The sequence below is a fragment of the Sorex araneus genome, chromosome 2 (genome assembly GCF_027595985.1).
Source record: "Sorex araneus isolate mSorAra2 chromosome 2, mSorAra2.pri, whole genome shotgun sequence".
NCBI lineage: Eukaryota > Metazoa > Chordata > Mammalia > Eulipotyphla > Soricidae > Sorex > Sorex araneus.
In genome coordinates, this window is record NC_073303.1 from 28,955,708 (window position 1) to 28,983,113 (window position 27,406).

Consider the following 27,406-nt stretch of genomic DNA (forward strand, 5'->3'; position numbering starts at 1 on the left):
CCATACCAATGTGTAATTTCTACCCCCGCCCCTTCATTATTTCTTTAAAACTAATGCTGTGAGACTTGTTTGAATGGCCTCTGAATACTAACCAGCCTGGTGGCTACCATTCCTTCATTTGTCCTTAGCATGGCTGGCAGGGGTAGTGTTTGGCCCAAACATGAGGGGAAATTTGGGTCACCACAGGAGGACAGGTTTCCCCCAGGAACAGCGACATGTATCTAACCATATTGTGTTTCTAGGTTTGTGAGCAAAAGCCTTACAAACTTTGCTGACCCAACATTTGGTAAATATATATTGATTAGACTTAATATTTCTTGGTCTATTTTTCCCTTGATCAATAAGTAGTGACTATTCCTCTCTCTAATTACTTTCTTTTGATTGAACACAATTTAATTTGCTATCACTATGTCTGTGCCAGCTTTTTGTTTTCCATTTTCCAGCAGTGTAGGAAGGTCCCTTTCTCCCCACATCCACGCCAACAACAGTTGCTTTTCTTTTGGATGTGTGCCAGTTGCTGTGGTGTGGGGTGGTATCTCATAGTTTTTATGTGCATCTCCCTGATGATTAGTGATCAAGAGCATTTTTTCATGTGCCTTTTGGCCATTCATATTTCTTCCTTGAGAAAGTTTCTGTTCATTTCTTCACCCCATTTTCTGACAGGGTTGGATGTTTTCTTCTTGTAGAGTTCAACCAGTACCTTATATGCCCTTGATATCAACAATTTATCAGATGGGTATTGGGTGAATATCCTTTCCCATTCTGTAGATTGTCTTTGTATTCTGGACACTGCATCTTTTGCGATGCAGAAGCTTCTTAGTTTAATGTAGTCATATTTGTTTATCTCTGTTTCCACTTGGTTGATCAGTTGCGTGCTATCTTTGAAGATACCTTTAGCTTTAATATCATGGAGGGTTTCTCCGACCTTGTCTTCAATGTACCTTATGGATTGTGGTCTGATGTTGAGGTCTTTAATCTACTTTAATCTGACTTTTGTGCATAGGGTTAGGTCGAGGCCTAAGCCCATTCTTTTGCATGTGGTTGTCCAGTTATGCCAGCACCATTTGTTAAAGAGGCTTTCCTTGCTCACCTTCACATTTCTTGCTTCCTTATTAAAGATTAGATGGTCATACTTTTGGAGTTGTGTGTAGGGATATTCCACCCTGTTCCATTGGTCTGTGGCTCTCCCTTTGTTCCATGTACCATGCTGTTTTAAATGTTACCGCTTTGTAGTAGTTTGAAGTTGGGGAGGGTGATGCCTCCCATCGTCTTTTCCCCAAGAACTGCTTTAGCTATTTGTGGGCGTTTATTGTTCCATATGAATTTCAGGAGTGTTTGACCCATTTCTTTGAAGAATTTGATGGGTATCCTTATAGGGATTGCATTGAATCTCTATAGTGCTTTGGGGAGTATTGCCATTTTGACAATGTTAAGTCTTCCTATCCATGAGCAGGGAATATGTTTCCATTTCCTCGTGTCCTCTTTTATTTCGTGGAGTAAGGTTTTGTAGTTTTCTTTGCAGAGATCCTTAACTAACCTTCTTAGTTAGGCTGATTCTGAGGTACTTGATTTTATGGAGCACAATTGTGAATGGGATTTTTTTTTTTATGTCACTTTCCTCTGTCTCATTATTTGCTTATAGGAAGGCCATGGACTTTTGGGTATTGATTTTATAGCCTGTAACTTTACTATACAAGTCTATTGTTTCTAGGACTTTCTTAGTAGAAGTTTTAGGATTCTCTAGGTATAGAATCATGTCATCTGAGAATAGTGAGAGCTAGATTTCTTCCTTTCCTATCTGGATGCCCTTCATGTCTTTTTCTTGCCTATTTGCTATTGCAAGTACTTCTAGTACAATGTTGAACAGAATGAGAGTGGGTATCCTTGTTCTTGTCTCTGATCATAGAGGGAAGGCCCTTAGTTTTTCTCTATTGAGGATAATGCTTGCCACAGGTTTGTGGTCGATGGCTTTGACTATCTTGAGGAAAGTTCCTTCTAAACCCATTTTGGTGAGAGTTTTCATCATAAATGGGTGTTGTATCTTGTCAAATGCTTTCTCTGAACCTATTGATATGATCATATGGTTTTTTTTTAAATTTAAATTTTATTGAATCACCATGTGGAGGGTTACATAGTTCTCAGAATTATGTCAGTTATACAATACTCAAACACCCTTCCCTTCACCCGTGCCCATATTCTATCACCAACCACCCCATTAAACCTCCCGCCCCCTCCCGCCCCCCCAGTCCCCGCCCTCGTAAGTGATAAGTTTCACTTCGTTTACGCTTTATCTTGGTTACAGTCCATGTTTCAACACATAACTCACTATTGTTGCTAGGGTTTCCCCCAAAAAAGAAAAGACAGTCCCACTGTCAAGGAAGCATTTGATGGCTCTCCATTGCTGAGAATGTAGAGATATTAAGTCCCGCTGTTTGTTACATAACTTTTCTATTTTTTTTCCCCCCTCGTCCCACGCCACCGAGATCACGCCTGTTTAGTAATCACCACGCTGCCTGACAAAGGGAAAACAAACCAAAAAAGATGGTTATTTCCCGTCATCAGCCTGCGTGGGGCTCTGGCTTAGTTGATAGTCTGGTAGAATGTCTGCAAGCAGTTTCTGGAACCAAAGGTAATATGCTGGTATCGGCCCCGGCTTGAGATTCCACCAGCATCCCGCTGTTCCAAGTACATAATAATTTATTCCCTTGTATCCCATTCCCACGCCACCAGGTCCGTGTCAGCTTAATGGACATCATACTATGGTTAACGCCACGCCGCGTTTCTTCCCGAGAAAGAAGGATATTTCTTCTCAGCCAGCGTGGGGATATGGCTTAGTTCAGTCTATAGAGATGGCTACCACTTTGGTAGCCTTCAATATATCAGCAAAAGACTTACTATTCTTGTTAGGATTTCCCACCAAAGTCCGACCCATTAAGAAGGAACCATTTCATATTGGTGATGATTAAATGACAATAGGTTGTGCGGCCATGGCAGCGGCCTCGCGGCTTTGAATTTCTGTATAAAGTCCAGAGAAAGTACAGCCAGAAATTACACGTCGCTACAAACTTTAACCCTATTATGGTCTCCCCAAAGTCCAACCCATTACAAAGGAGCCATTTCATATTGCTGATGATTAGATGACATTAGGCTGCCGAGGCCGCGCGGTTTTGGGTTTCTATATAAAGTCCAGGGAAAAATCTGCCTAAAATTCTATCGTTACAATCTTTTACCCTTCAACAAAAAACTCAGTACTATTGTTTGGAGTTTCCCCCCACGGTAAGCCCTGCCAAAAAGGAACATTTACACGTTGCTGACAATCAAACAATCAAAAGATATTAGCTATCGCAGCTGCGCGGTTTTGGATTTCTATATGAAGTCCAGGGAAAATTCTTTTGGTAATTGCATCACTCGCTGTCAGCGCCTGGGCCAGAAGCTCCGAGCACACAGTTTGGAGGCATTTTGGGGGCGCCGCTTGTGTCCAAAGTGGTTCAGTTGCCTCCGGGGTCGATCTCGCGCAGGGCCGGAAAGGAGCGTCCCCACATGGCTCTGTGCTTAAATGTCGGCCGGCACAGGGCGGATCCGGAAGTCCCGCCCCATCGGCTTTCCCGGACTTTCTGCATAGTCTAAAAACCGGCTATTGCCTCGTTGCATTCAAAAAGAAAGGGTTGAGGGAGAAAAGAGCATACCCCGCTGGCAGCGCCTGGGCCAGAAGCTCCGAGCACAGTTTGGAGGCATTTTGGGGGCGCCGCTCGTGTCCAAAGTGGTTCAGTTGCCTCCGGGGTCGATCTCGCGCAGGGCCGGAAAGGCGATCATATGGTTTTTATTTATACTTTTGTTGATATGATGATTATGTTGATTGATTTCCAAATGTTAAACCATTCTTGCATCCCTGGATGAATCCCAGTTGGTTGTGATGTATGATCTTTTTGATGAGTTGTTGGATTCTATTTGCTAATATTTTGTTGAGGATCTTTGCACCCCTGTTCATCAGGGATATTGGTCTGTAGTTTTCCTTGTTAGCAGTGTCTTTATTTTCTTTTGGTATTAGGGAGATATGTGGTTCATAGAAACTGTTTGGGAGAGTTCCTGTTTTTTCAGTTTCTTGGAAAAGCTTGAGGAGAACTGGCAACAGTTCCTCTTTAAATGTTTGGAAGAATTCTCTAGTGAACCCATCTGTGCCTGGGCTTTTGTTTTTGGGATTACGTTTGATTACAGTTTCAATTTTCTTGATATTAGTGGGTCTATTCAGGTATTCCAAGTCTTCTTGCTCAATCTTGGAAGATTGTAGGAATCAAGGAATTCATCCATTTCTTTTAGGTTCTCTTGTTTCGTAGCCTACAGACTTTCAAAGTAGTTTCTGATGATCTTTTGAATTTCATTTCACCATTAATTTTCTGAGCATACCATTTGCCATATTTTTAGGTTCTGTTGGATGAAGCAATATAAAGTAATTATATTACTGACTATAAAGTAATATAAAATAATATAAAGTAAAATATAAAATAATTTTAGAAAACAAAGCTACCAGGAGTGTGCGGCTGATCTCTTTTTTTCTAGCTCACTGATTTGCCTAAAACAGCACACATGTGTTTGTTTTTAATATACTTGCTTGTAGTCTCTGATATACATTCTCTGTCCCTCTTGGAGAGCCCAGCAAGCTACCGTGAGTATCTGACCACACGGAAGAGCCTGGCAAACTCTCTGTGGCATATTCGATATGCCAAATACAGTAATAAAACATATTTCATTCCCTTAACCCTGAAAGAGCCTCCAATCGTTGGAAAAAACTAGTAAGGAGAGGCTGCTAAAATCTCAGGGCTGGGAGAAATGGAGATGTTACTGGTGCCCACTTGAGCAAATCGATGAACAATGGGATGACAGCAATGACAGTGACAGTGATTACTGAAAATACCATTGTGATCTGAAAATAGATGATGACAAATAAGCACATTGAACCGTGTTCATTAGCACTAATGTCAGAAAACTGCTTTGAAGATGTTAATGAAATGTTACCTAATAACAATGAGGATAGCACACATTAAAAAAAAATGGCAACAATCTGTTGATGGGGATTGTAGTGAGAAAGGAACTTCCATCCACTGATATCTGGTTCAATACCTGTGTAAAAGTGTAGAAAATTCTCAAAAAAATTAGAATAGGTTTGGCAAATGATCCAGAAATTCCACATTTTTAGTTCAGCATTTAGTATGATAGCTACAATATGAGATCAATTCAAGTGTCCAAAGACAGGGGAGTGAATAATAAAGGCGTGGTATATATTCTCAATGGATTACTATGCAGCTGCAAGGGACAATGAAATCATACAAATAACTGTAACCTGGTTGGAACTGAGGATATCATGTTAAGAGAAGTAAGTAAGAAGGAGAACCAATATTGGATGAACCCACTATCTGTGGTATACAAAATAAGAAGGCAAGGGAATGCAAGGTATTATAGGGTGTATACCTAGATTATATTTGGCCTTAGATTAAAGAACTTAGAACAGGGAATGAGATAAATTTATTGGTAAAGATAAAACTGGCAGTTGGAAGAAATAGTAGAAGGGAGTCAGGGCCTCAGATATATCAGTGGTGTAGAAGTATGCATATATTTATATATTCATAGACTATATACCACAAAACAAACAACATTGTAAATATGAGACCCAAACTACAATAACCAACATAAAGATATGCCTGAAGAAATATGCCTGAAGAAGTGAACCATAGTACAATGAGTAGAGATATTGCTTTGTGAGTGGCCAACCTGGGTTTGATCCTGGCACTCTGTGGGTCCCCCAATACCACCAAGAGTGATCCCTCAGTGCAGAGCCAGGAGTAAACCTCAGCACTGCCATTTGTGACTCCAAAACCAAAAAGTAGAATAAGTGAATTTAACAAAGGCTATAGAGAACAAGGATACTAAATGCATAAGGATAAGGAAACAATACTTCAAGAAAGTCTTAAAACCCTAGATATATATGCACCTAATAATCATCAAAATATTTTTAAAAACTGCTAATAGGCATAAAGAAAGACAGTAAAACAATCTTTTACTTGTTTTAATTGTTTGATAGTAAAACAATATTATTAGGATATTTTAGTTTTCCCCTCTCACTGATCTATCTCTGAATAGATCATCTAGATAAAAAAATCAATAGAGAAACACAGACCTGAAAGGAAAAAATGTGACATATATCTTCATCCCCCAAATTAGAGTATGCTTTATTCTCTATTACATTTGAGACTTTCTCCAAGATAGACCACATGCTAGACTGTGAGTTTCCAAAGGAAAGCACTTGGGACTTGAGAACCTTTCCTCGTCCCGGCCCTTGGTGATGAATGGATGAAGGACTGGGGAATGAAGAAACAGGGCCCCAGACTTGTTGTTAGTCAGTTTATTTCTCTCCTCCCAGCAGAGTCCAATCTCTTCCCTTACAGCACAATCATAGTCGTAGTTTTGGTCATAGTTGCAGTCATCATAGTTCCTAAATCCTAGTCTCCTCATAGTCCTTATATTCCAGTTCCCTCATAGTCTTCTACTTTTAGTCCCTTATTTCCCCTTACAGCATAGTTATATAGAAATCATGAAGGGTGGGAGTAGACATAGGTGGGGTTTAACATTGTCATAATAACAAACAGAGGTAAAGCCACTCCTTCAGAGGATGTTCTAGGAGATTAACTCAAAGACAAAATCTCATATGAGGTTCAGTACTCCAAATTACTAGGATATCCACTCCAGGGCAGAATTTCATCTAGAGTGTATTGTTTTCTCCTTTCCTCAGCTACAAATCTATTTAATCAATCACAGTGAATTTCCTTCTTGTAATATTTCCAGTCATTTTGTATGAACACAGTAAGATACATATTAATTTTAAAGGTTGGTTCTTCCTGGTTCTTCTCACTATATATCCCAGACTACAGTCGTCAGGCAAGGTTACTGTTTCCTAACCCCAGCGGGGTCCTTTTTCAGTTACTTCTTTTGGGGCCATGACAGAGTTTGTTCTGTAACTGTGCTCTTATTATACTTAAGGTGCTTGGCTTTGTCCCCTTTTGATGCCAGGGTAGCTTAGAGTTTGCCCTGGGTCCATCCAGTCCCTTTGTCGGTACCCTCCTTTTGTGGGTGTTAGGAAGTAAGGCCAACTGAGGCTTAAGTCAAATAAATATGGTGGATACCCAAGAGTAAATATTATTTGGAGTCAATTAATTCCCATGTTACAAAGCACAGCATGAACTGTCTTCCTGTGTCTATACAAAATGAACATTGCTAAACAAACCATGCAAATGACATAAAGGAAAGGGAAAAGCAATATGGGATTATTAGTGCTTGATGGAATTGGGTGTGCCTCAGGGGCACTGTTGTGGGATTAACTCAATAAACCTAAGCTCCATGGGGAAGGAGCGAGGACAACCCAATGCTATCCAACACTAGACCACAAAAAATAAATTAAAATATCAAAAGGCAAAACATATTAATCTTCTCAAAATATTATACTCTGAAAGTGGAAATTGTTGACAAATAAAAACTGGACCAAATCTCATGGGGCTGGAGTGATAGCACATCAGGTACGGTGTTTGCCTTGCAAGAGGCAGACCTGGGTTCGAATCCCAGCATCCCATATGGTCCCCTGAGCACCGCCAGGGGTGGTTCCTGAGTGCACAAGCAGAAGTAATCCCTGTGCATCACTGGGTGTGACCTGAAAAGCAAAAAAAAAAAAAAAGAAGAAGAGAAAAGAAAACTGGACCAAATCTCAAATCTCTCTGAAAATTAAACAACTTCTAAAAACCAAGCCATGTCTAACAGGAGATAAGACAAAACAAAAATTTCTGGAAACAAAGGAGACTGAAGACATGCATTACTAAAACACAAGGAGTGCAAAAAAAATGTGGTTCTATGAGAGAAGTTCATATCAAGGGAAGCATTCGTTAGTAAACAATAGCACAGTACCAGTGTAGCACTGTCGTACCTTAGTCCATTGTGAGACTTGCTGTAAATGTTTTTGGTGTATCAAATATGCTATGGGTAGCTTGCCAGACTATGCTGTGCTGGCGGGATACTCTCAGTGGCTTGCTGGGCTCTCTGAGAGGGACGGAGGAATCGAACCAGGGCAAAAGCCTTACCCACTGTACTATCGCTCCAGTAAACAATAAATAGTCAAAATCATAATCTGTTAACACAGACAACGCTACTACAGAAATTTAATTAGAAGGAATCCAGAATAAGAAGAAAGAAATGATAACAGTAATAAATAAAATGAAAGCCACAAAAATAATTCCAACAATCAATGTAACAAAGCATTTTCTTTTAAGATTAAGAGACAGGTGAGAATCAATAGGAACTAGGTCAATGGATTGAAGTGCAAAGGTGGTGGTAATGAATGATCGAGCCAAATATCCAAACCACAGAGGGAACAGCAATGAAATCAATAGACCCAAACATTAAAAATGAACTTAGAGGGGCTGGAGTGATAGCACAGCGGGTAGGGCATTTGCCTTGCACGTGGCTGACCCGAGTTTGATCCCCAGCATCCCATATGGTCCCCCAAGTACTGCCAGGAGCAATTCCTGAGTGCAAAGCCAGGAGTAACCCTTGAGCATCGCTGGGTGTGACCCCAAAAGCAAAAAAACAAAATAGAATAAAAAAATGAACTTAGAAAGGTTCCTGTCAGGAGGGCAGGCATGTGAAGGGGGGACATTGGAAGGAATCTGGGAACATTGGCGGAGGGAACTTGACACCAATGGTGTGATCTGTACTGCAATATTGTATGTCTGAAACTCAGATAGGAATAACTTTGTAAAGTATGATGTTTTAATAAATAAAGAAATATTTAAAAAGAATAAACAGCATTAACAAAACATTAGCTATACTCACAAAGAAAAAAACTCAAACCAAATCAGATACAAAAGAAAAACATTACAACACATATGCAGAATTATAAAGAATCATAAAGGATTGCTATGAAAATATTTAAGCTATGAAACTGGAAAACCTAGGAGAAAGAAACTTTCTAGGTTGAATCAAGAGAAAAAAGAACAGCTGACTATGGCAATTAATCAGAAACTAAGTCTTTGTGCAAAATTGAAGACCTTCCCTCTAAGATCAAGCACAAAAAAAGGGTTTCCCACCAACACCATTAATTTTTAATATAACATTTGAAGTTCTTGCCATAGCAATCAGATAAAGAGAGATTTTAAAGGCATCCACATTAGGAAAACATAAGTCAATATATTACTATTTGCAATTGACCTGACCAAACACAGAACTTGGAATGTTCCTCTGGCCAATTAACATCATAATCATGGCAAAAAATATTTTTTTTCATTCAAGACAAATAGAGTGTATGCCCACTTTCTCCAATATTATTTAATGTAGCTTTGGGAGACTCTGTCATAGCAATCAGTAGAGAAAAATATATAAACTGTATCCAAATTGGAAAAGAAGAAATTAAACTCTCAGTATTGGGCATATTACATAATATTAAGTAGGCAAATTCTTAAAGACTCCAGTAAAATCACTGTGAACAATTAAAAATTCAACATGGTACCAGGCTACAGACTAAAAAAAGAAAAGCCTGCTGAATTTTATATGGAAACAATTGAATAGAAGAGAAAGAAATCAAGAAAACAATACTTTTCATTTAAAATTGTGTTCTAAGATATCAATTACATGGAAATCAATTTAACAAAGATGCAAAACACAGAGGCATCAAAATTTATATGTCACTATTAAAATAAACTGAATAGGACACAATGAGATTTATTAAAATGCCATACTTATTGGGTACACAGTATTGGATATTCTTTGCACGCCAGCCAGGTTGTGTTTGATCCATATGGTCCCCCAACCTTCCAGGAGTAATGCCTCAGGGCAGAGCCAGTTATAAACCTTGAGTATTGCTGTGTGTGGCCCTAAAACAAACAAACAAACAAACAAAATGCCATGTTAAATTACTGTAAAGAATTACCACTGTCAAAATCACCATACTATATAAAACATACATATTTAGTGTACTTCCCTTTAAAATTCTAATGACATTCTTCAAGACCTTAGAACACTGCTAAAAATTGTTTTATAAAAAATTATTCAAAAATTATCAAAGTAACTCTAAAAAGAACACATTTTGGAAGCATTGCATACTCTGACTTTAATATACACTACCCAGCAACTGCCAAGCTCCAGGCCGCCCTCCAGACTCTTGGGCCAAACCTCAAGCACAAGTGAAGTCCCACAGAACCAGGTAAGCAGAACTTTGCGACCTTGGACTCTAGGCTCAATGAGAGCCAGAAACAAGATCCTCTGTCTGCCTCCTCCAATCTCTGGCACTTTAGGGAGGAGGCCAAACCCAGATGCCCCACCCTACCCAAGCAAGATAAATACCTCACCAGCCAACCCACACTACCTCCACTACCCATCCACTGCCATGATCCAGGCTGCTCTCCGGACTATGGGGCTGCTTTGCAGCTTGCCAACACACCATAAGACATTTAATACCCATTATTTCCATATCATATTTGATGGGATTCAAATATGGTGTGAACTATGGGACACCTCTAAGGGCAACTGGAGGCCGCTCTAAATGCCTCCATTCCTCTCGAAGAGTCTGGCAAGATACTGAGAGTATCCCACCTGCACAGCAGAGCCTGACAAGCTACCTGTGGCATATTCAATATGCCAACAACAGTAACAACAATGGACCTCATTCACCTGACACTGAAAGAGCCCAAGTATGGCAACGTTAAGAAAGATGAGCAAGGAGGGGATGAAAAAAAATCTCAGGGACAAACTGGGCTGCCAAAATGAAGAAAGACTAAAATGACTGTCTGTACTTTCAACGCACGTATGTTGGCATCAGAAGCATCCATCGAGGACATGATGGTGCAAGTGCAGAAGATCAAGTATGACATCACTGGTCTGACCGAAACAAGAAGACATGGATCACATCACGCCATTTTCAACACTGGAGAATTGTTCCTCTGAACATGCGACAACAGAGGCATTGGTGGTGTCGGTGGCATTGGTGTCCTTGTCAACACGAACTTGGCCATGAGCATTGATTCATTCAAATGCCTAACAGCCCGAATTAGATGATTATGCTTGAATATATGTGGCTCACTGCCTGCAGTTTCTATCTTCGTTGTCTATGCACCAACATCCAACTACAATGAAGAAGAAATTGAGAAGTTCTACATGGAGCTGGAGAAGTTCTATAAAGAAGACCACACCTTCTACAAGATCACTGTTGGTGATTTTAATGCCAAGATAGGACCGAGAAGGTCGCCTGAAGAACTCCACATTGGGACCCATGGCCTAGAATGGAACGATCAGGGTGAGAGACTGTCTGAGTTCATCATGTTGACCAAGACCATCCATGGTATATCACAGTTCCAGAAGGCCGAATCTAAACGCTGGACATAGGAGTCTCCCGGTGAATAGTTCCACAATGAAATTGACCACATCATATTCAATCGCCTGACCGATGTCGCTGTTTTGTCCCAAAATTCCAAACGGGATCAGACCTCCATCTCCTTCGTGCGAAATTCTACTTCACAGAGTAGGGAGAAAAGTCTGAAAAATTTCAGTCTAAGAAGACAACTCCCAGAATGACCACCAACTGGGAGCTCTTTGGCACTATTGCAGCAACGTAGGAAGATGCCGTCCTTGACAACATCTACGAGGAATACGATCGACTGGTTCAGCACCTCTATGACTGCGCGAAGAATGTCAAGAGTGAGAAAGCCACAAAGAGACTCCTCTCTTTGGAAACTATCGAGCTCATTCATCAATGTGGTTTGGTGCGAGACTCAGGCAACCACAAGCTAACGTCCGAGCTTGCAAAGCTGTGCAGAGAAGGGATAAAGGAAGACCCCAAAGAGAGAAGAGCAGCAGCGTTGGCTGATGTGGCAGAAACCGGGAAAAGTATTTGCAATGCTCACCTGTCCTTCGCCAAATACAAAACTAAGATGACTGCCCTCTGACGTCCTGATGGATTTATCACATCATCCAGAAAGGTAATGGAGATGACTGTTCACGACTTCTACTCGGATCTCTTTGACAGCCATGTCCATCTGTCCACATACCAAATTCCGCAGGATGGCTATGTCGTTCCCAATGTCCTCCCTTCTGAAATCCAACTTGCTACTTCGTTGGTACAGACAAGGTCAGACCTGAACACCTGAAGAATCTGCCACCATTACTCATCAATACACTGGCTCGGCTTTTCACACGGTACCTGTCTGAATCCAAGGTTCCATCCCAGTGGAAAACAAGCAGGACCGTTCTGTTGTACAAGAAGGGAGACATCCACGACATCGGCAACTATCGCCCAATCTGCCTGCTGTCTGTCGTCTACAAGTTGTTCACTCATGTCATCCTGAATAGAATAGGCAGAACACAAGATGAAGAACAACCATGAGAGCAAACTGGGTTCCAAAGGGGATTCAGCACGATCGACCATATCCACACAGTGACCAAACTCATTGAAGTTTCATGAGAGTTCAAGATGCTGCTCCGCCTAATGTTCATTGACTTAAAGAAGGCCTTCGATTCTGTAGAGACTGAAGTGGTCATAGAAGCCCTAGCCAAACAGGGCATTCAAACTCAGTACATCAAGATCCTCCATGAGCTGTATTATGGATTCACCAGCAGGATCTCACCATTCTACAAGGAAGTGATCATTGACATAAAGAGAAGGGTTCAGCAGGGTGATACCATCTCACCAAAACTATTCAGTGCCACCCTCGAGAACGTCATGCGATGACTGGAATGGGAGGGAATGGGAGTGAAGATAGAGGGTCAGCAATTACACCACCTCTGCTTCGCTGATGACATCATTCTCATAACGCCAAACATTAGCCAAGCGGCACAAATGCTGGCCAACTTTGACCTCGAGTGTGGAAAGGTCAGACTGCAGCTGAATTTTAAGAAGACTATGCTTATGAAAAAGGAACTAGTCCCTGAAGCTCCATTTGCTCTCAATGGAATGAACATCTGTGAATGCAGCACTATATGTACCTGGCTCAAGAATTCAACATGAGGAACGACTTGGCGCCAGAACTGCATAGGAGGAAGAGAGCACCGTGGAACTCCTTCAAGAGCATCGAAGAAGTGGTTAAGAGGACAAAGAACCTCCGACTCTGGGCACATCTTTTTGATTCCACCGGTCTTCTTGCATCAACATACACCTCAGAGACCTGGGCTCTACTCAAACAGGATGAGAACGCTATTTGGGTATCCCAAAGAGGAATTGAAAGAGCTATGCTAGGAGTATCACATCTCACTCAAGTGAGAGAAGGAATCCGGAGTTCCGACCTCCATCTTTGGTCAAGAATCAGGGACACTGTCTTATTTGCCAAGGCATCAAAGGTCAGATAGACCGGACATGTAATGCCATTCAGAGATGACTGCTGTACTAGAGCTGTTACTGACCGGATTCCAAGGGACATCAAGAGACCGCATGGCTGTACCCCAGTGAGATGTTCAGAATTTTTTGTCAAAACCCTTTCTGAATGTTTTGAGGCTCTTCCTGTTCCTGGAGGGAGCAGATATCATTGGGCTACACTAGCACATGACAGGGCCAAATGGAGACATTACTGGCGCCCACTTGAGCAAATCAAAGATCAACAGGACAAGTGATACAAGTGATATATATATATATATATATTAATAAATACTATGAGCTACTGGAATAAGGGCAGATTCTTTCTTCAATGGAGCATAATTTATATATTTTTATGTATTAAAAAATTTTTAATTCATTCACTGTGGGACAGACCCTTATAGAACATAATTTAGTGCTTAGAGATACACTCTTAGATACATGGAGTTAGTCTGCAACAATTAAGTTAGTAGTCTAAGATCAACTAAGAGAACTTCTTCAAAAGTTTTGTATTGGAGGCTAAAAATATGGAACAGTGGATAAGATTCCATTTCTCGCACTGCATATAATCCTCGAGGCACTACCAGGAATTATTTCTAAGAATCAGCATTAATTCCTAAGCACAGTCAGTGTCCCCTCCCCCACCAAAATAAACCAACTTTACTGGTAAAGTTTGTGCACTACAAGCAAAAATAAATAAATAAATAAATACAATCCAACCTTTATCTCATATCATACAAATATTAGGCATTATATTATCTTGTATTAAATCACTGTCACTGTATCACTGCCATTCTGTTCTTCATCGATTTGCTCGAGTGGGCGCCAGTAACTTCTCTATTCATCCTAACCCTGAGATTTTAGCAGCCTCTCCTTACTTGTCCTTCTCAACAGTGCAGAATTGAAGGCTCTTTCAGGGTCAGGGGAATGAGACCCATCATTGTTACTGTATTTTGCATATCGAATACGCCACAGGGGACTTAACAGGCTCTGCCATGCGGGCAGGATACTCTTGGTAGCTTGCCAGGTTCTCTGCACATTAGAGCCAATGCTTTACATTTAACGTATGCATCCATAAAAATATGACTAGAGCATGAAGTATCCAGAAAATTAGATCTGGTGTCTTGTAGTATTGTAGAACACTAACTTCCCTGAATGCATACTCACACTGTGGATACTTTAGACAAGAGAATTATGTTTGGATTGACCTTAACAATATACCCATATGTTATTAAAAGTTTTATGTTATTAAAGTTTTTGTTCTGTGTTACTAAACTTCCTTCAATTGAGAAAGGAATTGTTAGGGCATGGGAAATACAATTTGGTTGATACTAAGAAAAATACATATAAGGAGAACAATAAATTTAAAATGAGAAAATTACAGTAGGAGAGAATATAGTCCTTCTAGTGTATATAGGTATAGGGGAAATTTTTAAATCTTACTGTATTGAGATACACAGTAAGGTAGCAACAAAGGTCCAAAGACAGCATAATGGGAGAACTGACACACAAATGAGTTAGGAGTGGCAGTTGGGAGAGAAAGGCACTGGGGTCCTTGGGGAAGAGAGATGGATACTCCAGTTATGTGTGTAATTCTAGACATATGCTCTTGAGAAACCATCACTAATAGTATTGTAAACTACAGAATCTCAATTTTTAAATGTTTGAAAAATCAGAATTTATTTAGTTTTTTCAATGTGCATGCTCAAATATGTGCCTTCTCTCTCTCTCTCTCTCTCTCTCTCTCTCTCTCACTGCCCAATATATATATCCTCATATTTGACCTCTGGGACATAGATAGAAACCTACAATTGCCTTCATGGGTCTAGTCATTGGCTTATTTCTTTGCTTACTTCCAGCCTCCATGCCTACCTCTCTGAGGGCCACACTGAGTAAAGAATACTTTTTCACAATTTCTCTTCACAATAGCATACTATTTTCTCTGGAGATGGCAGTGAGTATTGTTAGACTCTTCATTTATTCCATTTTTTATTCTTGGTGGTAATACTAAATAGGAGTGAGTGTTTCCCCTATAGAGAGGCCTATCACTTCCCACGTGGAAAGGGGTGTCACTGTTCCAAGAGGCAGTCAGCTGAAAGCAACTCATAGCAGCATTTCTGCCCTTTTATCTTCCTCTGGAAGATTGTTGCCTTTTGGCAACGTTCTTTTTTTCCCTCTTAAATATAGTTCCTGTACTCAAAAATTATGACAAAATTCACAAGCAAGAACAAGCTCTTGTAGCACTGTCATCCCATTGTTCATCGATTTGCTCGAGCAAGCACCAGTAATGTCTCCATTGTGAGATTTGTTGTTACTGTTTTTTTAATAAAGCAAGAACAAAAACAAACAAAATAATTACCTAGAGTTTAATGAAAAAAAAAACAAGCACCAAGAAAGCATAATTTTTCTCTCACTTAATATCTATCACATGAAATTGTTATTTTACTTATTTTCCACAAAGCAAAACTAAAATCTATGGGATGAGCTTATAATAATTCTTATCAGAAAATACTTCTATACTCCCCTAAGTTTGGCATATTTCAAATTTGACAGCTTCAATAATATACAACTCATCTATGCCCTCTAAACTAAATTGAAATTACTTCAGCTTGAGGGGATATAACTCTTCTAAATATAATTTATGATAATTTTAGATTTAGGCTTGTATAATACCTATGACACTTTCGTTCATTTCTAACATTGTCTTGCAAATATTTTCGAATAATTTCCCCACTGTTATCAGAATTTATTTGCCTAGTTTTAATTCTCCCAAAACCTACCTTTGATAGTCCATGATTTCTGAAGGCTCATTAGGACAGCACAATAAAAACTAGCACGGAGACTCCCCTTGAGGTTATTTTCTTCTTGTATTCTTTGATGGGAATCTGGAGAGCTTAGGAGTAGGACAAAAAAGAGAAAAAAAATAAAATAGAATTTAGGGTACTATAGTAAAAAACTATTAATTTACAATAAAAAACAGTAATATAGTCATGAATCTCGAAATCCTGTTGATTGTCGATTTCTTGAGTGGGCTCAGTAACCTCTCCATTCGTCCTATACCTGGGATTTTAGAAGCCTCTCTCCACTCGGCCTTCAAAATGATGCCACATTGGAGGCTCTTTCAGGGTCAGGAGAATGAGATCCAGCTTGTTTCTGGATTTAGCATACGAATATACGAATACACCATGGAAAGCTTGTGAGGCTGTCCCATGTGGGCAGGAAACTCTCAGTAGCTTGCTAGTTTCTCCCAGAGGGAGAAGTAGGTTATAAGTATCACACGCTTTGCGGCCGTGCGCTTCTGGGAGCTTGCTTTTAAGTCTCTGGATGTTGGTTGTTGATGGGATTACACACACCTGGGTTCCCCTGCCAGTACCTTCATGCATGAGGATTGTCTGAACGTGTGGAGAGGGGCCTTGAGCATGGCTGTAGCTAGGTTCTGGTAGTCTTCAGCCGCCGGGAGCTCTGCTCGGGGCGGGGAGGGAAGCTGGAGCCCATCCCTTCCAAGGGGCTCTGGGGAAGACAGCCAGGTGTGCAGGCAAGAGACTATCTGTAATAGTAATATAGTTTAACTAATAAAAAATCAAATCTGGTAAGCAGCAGTCAATTAGAAAAATCTCTTTATATAACAAATCTGTTGCTAATGGAAGAATTATTTAAAAGTGTCTGGGAAAAGAGATACTTTATCAGATTTTTTTAAAATGGAGATTTTTTAATCAAGCAAGCAAGATTATAACCTGTTAGAGGTGGCAGATCTCTGCCCGGGGGAGGCTCAGAGAAACAAAAGAACAAAACCAAGACAACTCTTTCTGCAAACGAACGGGGTTTATTCAAGCCAATATAGCTATATTGGGACCTTCAACTGTGCCTGAATAGTGCGGCATAGCTGAAGGCTCCAAACTCAAAAAGCGAGCTGTTTTTATACCCTTTTGGGGGAGAAAAGGGAAAATCACACATATTGCAACATCAAAGGGAATCACACATAGGTCACTTAATTTGCTTATCTCAACATTTGTTGACTGTTAACTGTTTCCCTGCAAATGTTTGCTTACAGTTCCTAGGGCAGTTTGTTGACCCATTTGGTGACAGTTTTCTGCCCAGCGGGAGGTTGAAAAAACATCTTTTCAAAGCAGCCAAACAGTTACAAAGGCAAATTTAACCCTTAACCTGCCCTCCTCTTCAAACCAAGCAGAAACGACAACAAAAAAGGTTTTGAAAATGTTCATTCATAGACTCTTTCATCTCTTTCATACTACTTCATGTTCAAGAAAGGGACATGCTTGAAATGCATTCGAGAAAATAGATTTCATGGAAATGGTTTAAGGTGAGAATTGAGAGCAAAAATGATTGTTACTAGAAGCAATTCACTGCTTAGAGGGTCCCTTTTTCTGATTACTTCTGTCTTCAGAAGTAATGACCAGAGATGGGAATAGATTCATTTGAAGATTCGGGTCAATGAATGCATCAATTGTAATAAACAATAGCCTACAGGAAGGCTTTACTCTCATGTCCTTCATCTAATAGATAAGGCAAATTCTCCTGATAGTATTATAAAAGTTCTGATCCTGAGGCTGTAGTGATAGCACAGAGGATAGGCCATTTGCCTTGCACTCAGCCAACCCGGGTTCAATTACCAGCATCCCATACCCCCAAGCACCTCCAGGAGTAATTCCTGAGTGCAGAGCCAGGAATAACACCGGGTGTGACCAAAAAAGCAAAAATAAATAAATAAATAATAAAAAGTAAAAATTACGATCCTAAAATAAATTTTATGTTCATTTTTGAGAATATTAAGCATTAAGATACTCTAACCCATATTATTCTGAAAAAACAGTGCAATAGAAAGGAAAATATAGCCGTATATAAAAAATAACTGGATTTCAAATGTCTGCACTGTTGAGCTCTCTTATTCGTATGCAGCTCATGAGGGAATTCACTCTTTTGATGTCAGTCATTATATACACTCATAGATTTTCCACACAGTCCTGCAGTAATCCTCTCAAATAACAAATGCAAACACCTAAGGGCTTAAAACATTACTAAATATGACTCCTTGATCACATGGAGGACACTCAAAGTATAGTTGTTTGAGGAATATGCTTCCTGGAGCTGGAAGGTAGGTTAAGAATTCAATAGATTATTTTCTACTGAGAATCTGCTCCCATGATTTGGCCTTTTCATTATTTTCAAAGGCCAATCCAACTACAATATTTTTCCTGATCTTCACTGGCTATATAAGGCTCAATCTTACAAAGCTTTTAATTAGTATACAGTCAAACCAGATTTTCTACAGAAAATCAATTTACATGTTGAAATGCCATTTATAATCTAAGGTCTTGCTTAACAACTTATGATATTGTTTAGTCCTAAAGCACTGATTGGGTTTCCTAATGAGATTACTGAATCAGAAGGCTTTAGAAAAGATTTTTGATTCCCTTTCTCTGTGACAGAAGAGAAGTTCCTATTTTTATACTGTCATAGTTCCCTGTTTGCTTCCTGATCTCTAGCATCCTGTGTATTTGAGGGGATTTCTGAGGGAAACTGGAGGAGATGATATTAAAATGGTGATAAGACACTAGAAATAAAAATGTCAGTAGACTCTAATCAAAATTATGTCTTTTCTATAGCAGAAAATTATACTTAGCTTGAAGGTGTAATGCAATCTGGAATAGGAGAGATTAAGACGTCATGGGATGCCACAGCTGACATCAGAGCTCTGCTAGAATCTTTGGGCAAGAACATGACAGAAACACAAGGTCATTGCCAGGCTCCTGTCTATGAAGCAGTACCCGGGCAAGTAAACATTTCACTTACTGAAACCTACCAGATCTCATAATATTGAGTCACTGACAGAATAGCATGTAGACCACATTAGGAAACCTGGAACAAAGTGAGCCTGGGCAATGTAATATTCTTACTTCTAGTCCTCTAGTACATATAGCTCATACAAGTGAACAGGAATTTATGGGTCAGAGCAATAGTACAGCAGGAAGGGTGATTGCCTTGCATAAGACTAACCAGGTTTGGGGGCTGGAGCGATAGCACAGAGGGTAGGGAATTTGCCTTGCATGTGGCCGACCCGGGTTCAATTCCCAGCATCCCATTGGTCCCCTGAGCACCGCCAGAGGTAATTCCTGAGTGCAGAGCCAGGAGTAACCCCTGTGCATGGCCGGGTGTGACCCAAAAAGCAAAAACAAAAAAAGACTAACCAGGTTTGATCCCAGCACCCCTTATATGTGGTCTCCTGAGACTGTCTAAACTCAGAGTCAGTAGTAAGTCCAAAGCACAGGCAGGTATGACCCCGTGCCCCCCCAAAACAAAAATAGGTGAATGGAAATTTTATTTTAAAATTTAAGTGAAAGTTTATGTTATTTGATTTGGTTCTTTCCCCAGTAACAAATCTGCACTGTAGCACTGTCATTCCATTATTCATCTATTTGCTCTAGTGGGCACCAGTAATGTCTCCATTGTGAGACTTATTGTTACTGTTTTTGGCATGTCAAATACGTCACGGGTAGCTTGCCAGGCTCTGCTGTGTGGGTGGGATGTTCTCCGTAGCTTGCTGGGCTCTCCTCGAGGGACGAAGGAGTCAAACCCGCGTTGGCCATGTGCAAGGCAAACACTCTACCCACTGAGCTATCATCGCTCTAGCTCTAGAAACCAGAAAATATTACTTAGGCTTAGAAATGAGATCGCTTCTGTGAGAGGCAGATTCTTCAGTATGATCATAGAAAAGGGCGGGGGATGTGAGAAGCGGCTAACTTGCCTCCTCTCACTCTGGCCATAAAGTTTGTAGGAGACAACTCAGGCCAGAAGGATATATGACTTAACTGAGCTAATTGGTTAACAGTACCACTTGGTGGGAAGCAGCTCTGGCCATGAAGAATATATGACTGAGCTAATGGACTAAGGGTACTAACTGGTGTTTACACAGACATGGAGCTGGGAAGTCAAGAGTTGACACAGGATACAAGAGTTGTCTTGTATCCTGTGTCTAACTGATGAGATTCTTTCTTGATGTATGGGAATGCCTTGCTCTCTTGATGTATGGGAATTGGGAATGTCTTCCTAATTGGGAATGTTTTCTTGATATATTGTTCTTGTATGCTTTTGCTTATTTATGAAATGCTTGAATTTATTTCTGCCTTTGGAATTGTTTATCTTTGTGCCTACTCCTGAGGCCAGTGTGCCCAGAATGGCTTTATAAACCCTTTGCTGTAAACCCTCGGGGTCGAGCTCTGACCTCCTGCTTCAGCAGAACAGCTTGGCCCCAGCTAGCTGGAATAATAAAGTCTTGATATGTGTTTTGCAGTCCTGCTCCACTCTTTGTCTCTCTGAATACTGAAGGGTGGTCTCGGTCCTAATATTTTCCATATACAAACCCAGTAAGGCTTTTGGCCCAAATAGGCTACATATCTGGTGGCACATTTGAGTGATCAGGATGGGAATAAATTCTTTGCTAAGGAAAAATAGTGAGACCTTGGGGATGGGATTTAGGGAAATACTTAATAGGCATCTACTCAAGGGTTCACAGATTTGCTTGCATTTGTTGTTTTCCTTCTTGTAAGGGAGTGCTCTAAGATTGTGACCGTCCCTCTCTGCCAAGTGGTACTTGTGAGGTTTGCTTGGGACCGAATGAGGCTGCAGTGACATTCCCAGAATTAAAGATCACCCTGTGACCCAGTAAAGGGCTGGAGTGAGGCAGAACAAGAAGCCACGACAGACTGCACTGCAGCAAAGCAAGCAGTAGGCCTAAGTTTCTGTTTCCCGAGGACCAGTGTTCCTATTTCCCCAAAAGTTTGTGGTTAGAGTTACTGTAAAGAACCCCCCTTCCCCCACCCCCCTGTCCATACCCACTTACATTAATCAGTAAGTGACATGTCCTGTTGTCCTGTTCTGTAAACTGTTACTGGAAATACCCGCAAAGCATAATCATTGGTGCCTGCTAACTATGCTTATGTGAACACACTTGGCGTCTGCTAACTATGCTTATGTGATTAAGGATATAAATTCCTGCTATAATAAGGGCTCAGGGGAAGGCAGAGATTGCTAATCACAGGCTCTGCAGGTCTATAGGACTCATAGTCGAACTCAAAGTTCACAAGTCGCCCTGTTTCCATTTTCAGAATTGTCTAACTGACAGGCGGTCTTCTGATTAACATTTTACTTTCAAGGTTGAGCCTCAAGGTTTGGCTTTCTCAGCAGTTTGGGTGGGGCAGCAAAAGATCTCCTTCATTCAAAGACTTGGGGTGGCGTCCCACAGCTCTTTCTCAACCAGCTGCCTATATTTCTTGCTCCAGTCACTCCACAAGTTCTCACCTGTGTGTTTGGACTCATGCTGAATGAATTAAGGGCCACAGCTGAGGTGGAGCGAGAAGACCCAGTGTACCTGGATTCTTAGTGAAGGCAGGAGTCATGTGAGTAGTTTGGAGGGGCCCTGGGGAGGGAGATAGGATTGAGATAGGGAAGTAGATGAAAAAGATAAAGGAAGGGCATGCAGTCAGTCAGTGCTTCACATGGAAACTGTCATTTGTAATACTGCTCTTTGGTATTATTATTTTTAAAAAAAAAACTTTATTTAAACACAATGGTTTACAAAGTTGTTTATAATACAGCTGTTTTGGAATTCAGTGTTCCAACATCAAGTCCACCACCAGTATAACACTCCCTCTAGAATTGTCCCCTACTTCCATGATAATTTTTTAAAATTTATTTTTAATTAAGACACTGTGATTTACAGAGTTGTTTATAATAGAATTGTTTCAGGCATATACTGTTACATAACACTATTCTACCACCAGTGTCCTTACAGTCACTGGTATTTTATACTCTCATTCCATGTCACATTTTTCAAAGTGCCTTTGTAACTCATGTGACCCACACAATATCTCTATAAGGCAGACTGGATAAAAAGAGAATGCTGGATGAAATCTCAGAAAACTGGAAACATTTTATTTGTTTGACGCTGCATGCTGTTTTTTGGAAGCATATTAGGAATTATTGTCATCATTACAAAGGAGTGAATGAAGAGCTTGAAGACAATAACGGGAGATGCTTGCAGTCACGAGAAGCAGTCTTGTTTCATAGAACTCTTATTTTACTTTCCTTTCTCTCCATGAAATGAGATGTTTTATTACATATATGTATCACTGTATATAGTTACATATTGGTTTTGGAGTCACTTGCAGTGCTCAGGGCTTACTCTTAGCTCTGTGCTCAGGAATTACTCATGGTGGTATTTGGGGGACCTATGTGTTGCTGGGAATTGACCCTGGGATGGCCACATTGAAGGCAAGCACCTGACTGGCTCTACTACTGCACTAGTCCGTATTGCATTTATTTTTAAACTTCATGTAGATATATAGCTTCAAAGTTTGTGAATGAAATAAATTTATTCTCATCAATTAATTGCAGTCATGCATCACTTGATATTGGGGATGCCTTTGAGATATGTGTCATTAGGTAGTGTCACTGTTGAGGTAATGATGTACAGTAAATAATACTTTTACGACTTGTATGGGGTAAACAACTACATGCGCAGGCTGGATGGTGTAGTGAGCATATTGTTCAGGGGCATCATAAGTATTACTGCATTGAATACTGAGGCAATTGTAAAAAAGTGGCATTTGTACATCTAAACATCTAGATGTCACTAGGCAACAAGATTTGGACTCTATCAAATATGTGTGTCACCACTGACTAAAATATTATGTGTTGCATCACATAATCACGTGGTTACTTGATATTTTCAGCATTTTACCATTCAATAGTTGATTTTTATTAATGCAATTACATTACACTATACTAATATGATATACTACTATTACAACTATTATTTGTATGTTTCAACTGTATGTTATTGACTCTATCAATGTGTGTATATACACTAGATTTCCTGAAAGTCTAGTTCTGTCCTTGACCATATGGTTAGCCCCTTAGTTATGATTTGTCCATTCCCTTTCCCCTTCCTATGTGGCAATTAATAATTAATTGATCCTAGAGAACAAATTTTATTGTGTCTTAATTTCTGTGAAAAAGGAAGCAGTAACCAACTTTTCATCACTTCTTAGTAGGTTATGTCTTGAGTATTTGATTGAACCCAGTTTTTTTCCAATAAGTTACTTAGTATATAATGTAGAATAACCTGATCCCCCTTTTATTTACTCTGAATTTTTAACTTTCCAAACAAGAAACCAGCATTCTCTTTTTTACTCCTGGTAACCTTAAAACTTTTTAGCTGTGTAATGTTTTGGTTTGCTCATCTCTCCTCGCATCATAAAAGTGTTGGATTTATCCATCTACCAATTTAACTTGTGTAAAAACACAAAAAAAGAAAAGAGAAAGAGGGCACCACACCGCCAGGCACTGGGCATAGGCATTGTCTCTCCCGCCACCTGCATTCGGTAATCTCCAGCCGCTTTCCCCACCCCGGGGAGGTTGATGCCTATGATGAGGCAGGCAAAGGAAGGAACGGAGCCAGGCTGGTTGGTCTCAATTGTAGTTTATTCCAATCTCCTACCTATACACTCCCGTCTCTCTCTCTTCTTCTTCCCCGAACCCCCTCATACAGCCACCTTAAATCCCCCACATAAGGGATCAGGGCTTACACATAGGTGTGGTCACAATCAATAGGGCAATAGGGGTAAAGTTGTTTCCCTTAGGGGATGCTTCTTCTAGGACAGACTGTCTTTCAGCAGGACATCCATCCAAGAGCGGAATCCCATGGGTGTGTTTTTCCTCTCCTTGTCCAACTAACATATAAGTATTCATAATATTAATCATTTTGTATGGACATAGCAAGAGATGCATTAAGCTTATAGAATTGCTCTCCTGGGGTCATCTCGATCTCAGACTACAGTGCTCAGGCCAGATTAGTCTTTCTTATCCCTAGCAGGGTCCTAGTCTCGTTGCTTTTGGATCATGACATGACATGTCCATGACCAAGCTCTTAACGTATAGTTAAGCATTAGGTGCGTTGGCCAGGCCCATCTCGATGACAGGGTAGCGCATAACTCACCACTTGCCCTGGGTCCATCCCGTCCCTTGTCAGGACCCTGCTTTTGGGGGTGCTAGGAAGTAAGGGCAGCTGAGGCTTAAGTCGAGAAAGCAGATGCCCGGGAATGAATAATATTCGATTTACTTATGCATGTTACCAAAGCATATTAACAACTGTTTTTCTTTGTCCATACAAAAAGGATATTGCTTTAAAGTAAACTATTCAAAAGACATAAGGAGAAGAGAAAGGCAATATTAACTTACAATACAAGTTCACTGTCCTAGCAAGGTCTGACCTTACAAATTAACAGTCTCTGATTAGAGGAAGAGCTAATTAACTAGTTGGGGAAGGGAGCATAGAAGTGATTACGGATAAACAAAGAAATGGGAGTGACTCGGGAAGCACCTTGATGGGTGTGACTGATATACCTAAGCTCCTAGTGGCAAGGGGAGCAGGACATACCAATGTAGTCTAGAATTGTTTAAAGATTATTACCAGATAAAGCTAAAGTCTTTATAGTAAGGGAGAAAGGACAAACCAAAGTCAGGCCAAAAATATTTAGAGCTATATTCCAACATAACTTTTTAAAATTTATTCTGAAGTGTACTAATTCCTAATTTATTCATAAATATTTATTCCTAATTAATTTCTCATTTGTTCTCAGTGTTGAAATGATGTTTAAAGGGCATTTAGGGTCATTTCTTGTGATAAGTTTCTGTAGCATCATTTCCATCATTAGTTTCTTTCAATTTCTAAAGCAAACAATGTGCCTGGTTTCTCCCAATGCACAAGTTTTGGCTTACAAAATCCATTAGGACTCTGGGCCTTGTTCCTTTAAACCCAGGAAATAGTGGTGACAAAGAACTTAATGAGAAGAACAGGAAGGTGAGTGATCATTTTATTTTCCATATTTCTATTCTCTACTTTTTGTAACTTCAAATGGACTTAAATATATCATTTTCCATCTAGCCCAGCTTTTCATTCCAGTCAAAAATTCTCCTTTAAGGCAAAAAGTTGTTTGACTACAACACAGCCCATCTCTGAGTGTTCAGTTGAAGTTGATTCTTTGTGTGACTACATAATCATTGGAAACACAGAGTTCATGATGCATTACAGTATCATCTTGGTCATCATATTTTCTCTTGTGTTCAAGGGGATTAGCGTACATTTCAGAATGCTTTCTGTTTGGTGCAGTTGCCTCCTTCTTATTTGTCCTGCTCAGCATGAAGCCTTCAGGTAGGATGCTCCTCTTTCCTTTTCTGAGCCTGATGTGCCAAAGATCGCGTTTGGATGCAGAGTTCTAAATCGAAATTGTTTAGAGCAATTGGAAAAGCGGGGAATCCAGAGGTCAAGGTGTCTGTGTTCCAGGAGGGGCTTCTGTATTACCTTTGAAATGTTACTTGAAGACCTGTTTCTTAGGTTACCACATCTTTATAGTAAGAATAGCAATATAATTTTGAAATAATTTATTTTATTTTATTTTGTAAAGTTGTTCACAATAATTTAATACATTCCATATTCCAACACCAATCATAGCACCATTATTCCCACCACCTTTGTTTTGAATTTTCCTACCCAATTCTGCTCCTAAAGCAGGTCCTAAATAATTTTTTTATTGTTTATTATGAATAATTCACTAAAAATGATCCAAAAATGTTTCTGTAGAGGAAAGTGTGCGAAGATTGTTGTATCTCACCCTGGAGCCAATAGCCCTTGTATAGGAGATTAATAATCTGTTAGTACAGGTTGAGCCTTGTGTTTATATGTTTATATGTATATATCTTTTTTAAAAGTTGAGATCGGTTGCCTTCTACTTACACACTATCAAATGTGGTATGCTACAACAGTGGTATAGACTAAAAGATATCATACCAAAAGTTCTAAAATTTTAAATAGGGTGGGACAGCTGGAGTTAAATTTTTAAACTGGGTGTTGACTTTGGGGTCTGGAGGCATCTCTGCAGCTTATTCCTCTCTTCTAAGGTTCACTTGTGAGTCTCTGGACTATGGCCAGTATTGAGCTTATCTAGCACCAGAGGCAGCCAGTGAGGGTGACTGCCAGGCTCCTGGAAGAAGAGAGAGGTGGGGGAGCTCACCCTTCCTGACTCAATGGAAGCCTGGAGATTTTGGTCACAAAACCTGCATATCTGAAGTTTTTTAGCAGATTTATTCTATGGATGAGGCTCATCCTGAGCCTGTGGAGATCGGCCCTGAGCATGCTGGTGATTGGGTTCTGGAGGTTTTTGCTGCCGGGACTCTGTTGGGGCAGGTGGTGGGACCCACCCTACGCCATTGGGGTGGGAGGGACCGAATGAGACTCAGCCTTGTGCAGGGTCTGGAGGCATCCCTGCAGCTTGAAACAACAATATATTTCTGCCTAATAAGATAACACAGGGTTAGGATTAGATGAGATTGCCGTGGGAATCCCTAGAATGAACCCAAATCATGTTAAGTTTTATGTCCTGCATCCTTGTGAGAATCTTTCTGGGCAGAAAAGTGACAATTTCTTAGCTCAAATTGAATAGCATTAAAAAAAACACCTTTCAATATAAGCTAAAGGTGACTTGTAAGAAATGAACAGGAACTCTCAATAGCTGAATAAAGTAAGTCAAACTACAGTGATTTGAAAAGAATTTATGTAAAGTTAATGTCCACGTGTGACATTAGAATCCTAAAGAAAATTCTACAGTGACCTGTTGAAGAGTTTTGATTTCATATTCATTAGAAAGTAAACAAGGACAAGTTCTTATTTGAAGGACTTAATTTACACAGGAAAAGTGCAAATGGCCTGGGTTGTGTTGGAATAAGAGTGATGTCATATACATCAGTAATTGTCAACCTTTTTACACCTGAAGATAGGTATCTGTCTGCACATCAATCCACAGCCAGCAGTTTTAACTACTGTGGCAAACTGTTGGTTTTCAATCTTTCTACTCTTGCCGCCCAACCGTGGTCCATGGATGGGAGGTTAAGAACCACTCATAAATATGATCTATGAAATTATTAAACGTAGTGACATACAGGGTTATTGATTATCTC

The 27,406-nt window shown here is 40.1% G+C and overlaps 1 protein-coding gene across 1 annotated transcript in view; it reads left to right on the forward strand.

Moving 5' to 3' along the window:
- LOC101541549 (butyrophilin-like protein 2) overlaps positions 1–27,406 on the forward strand; it is a 51,642-nt gene that overhangs the window by 13,073 nt on the left and 11,163 nt on the right. The window contains exon 2 of the mRNA XM_055124334.1: positions 25,522–25,604. Coding sequence (XP_054980309.1) covers positions 25,522–25,604 — 83 coding nt within the window. The remainder of the gene's footprint in view (positions 1–25,521; positions 25,605–27,406) is intronic.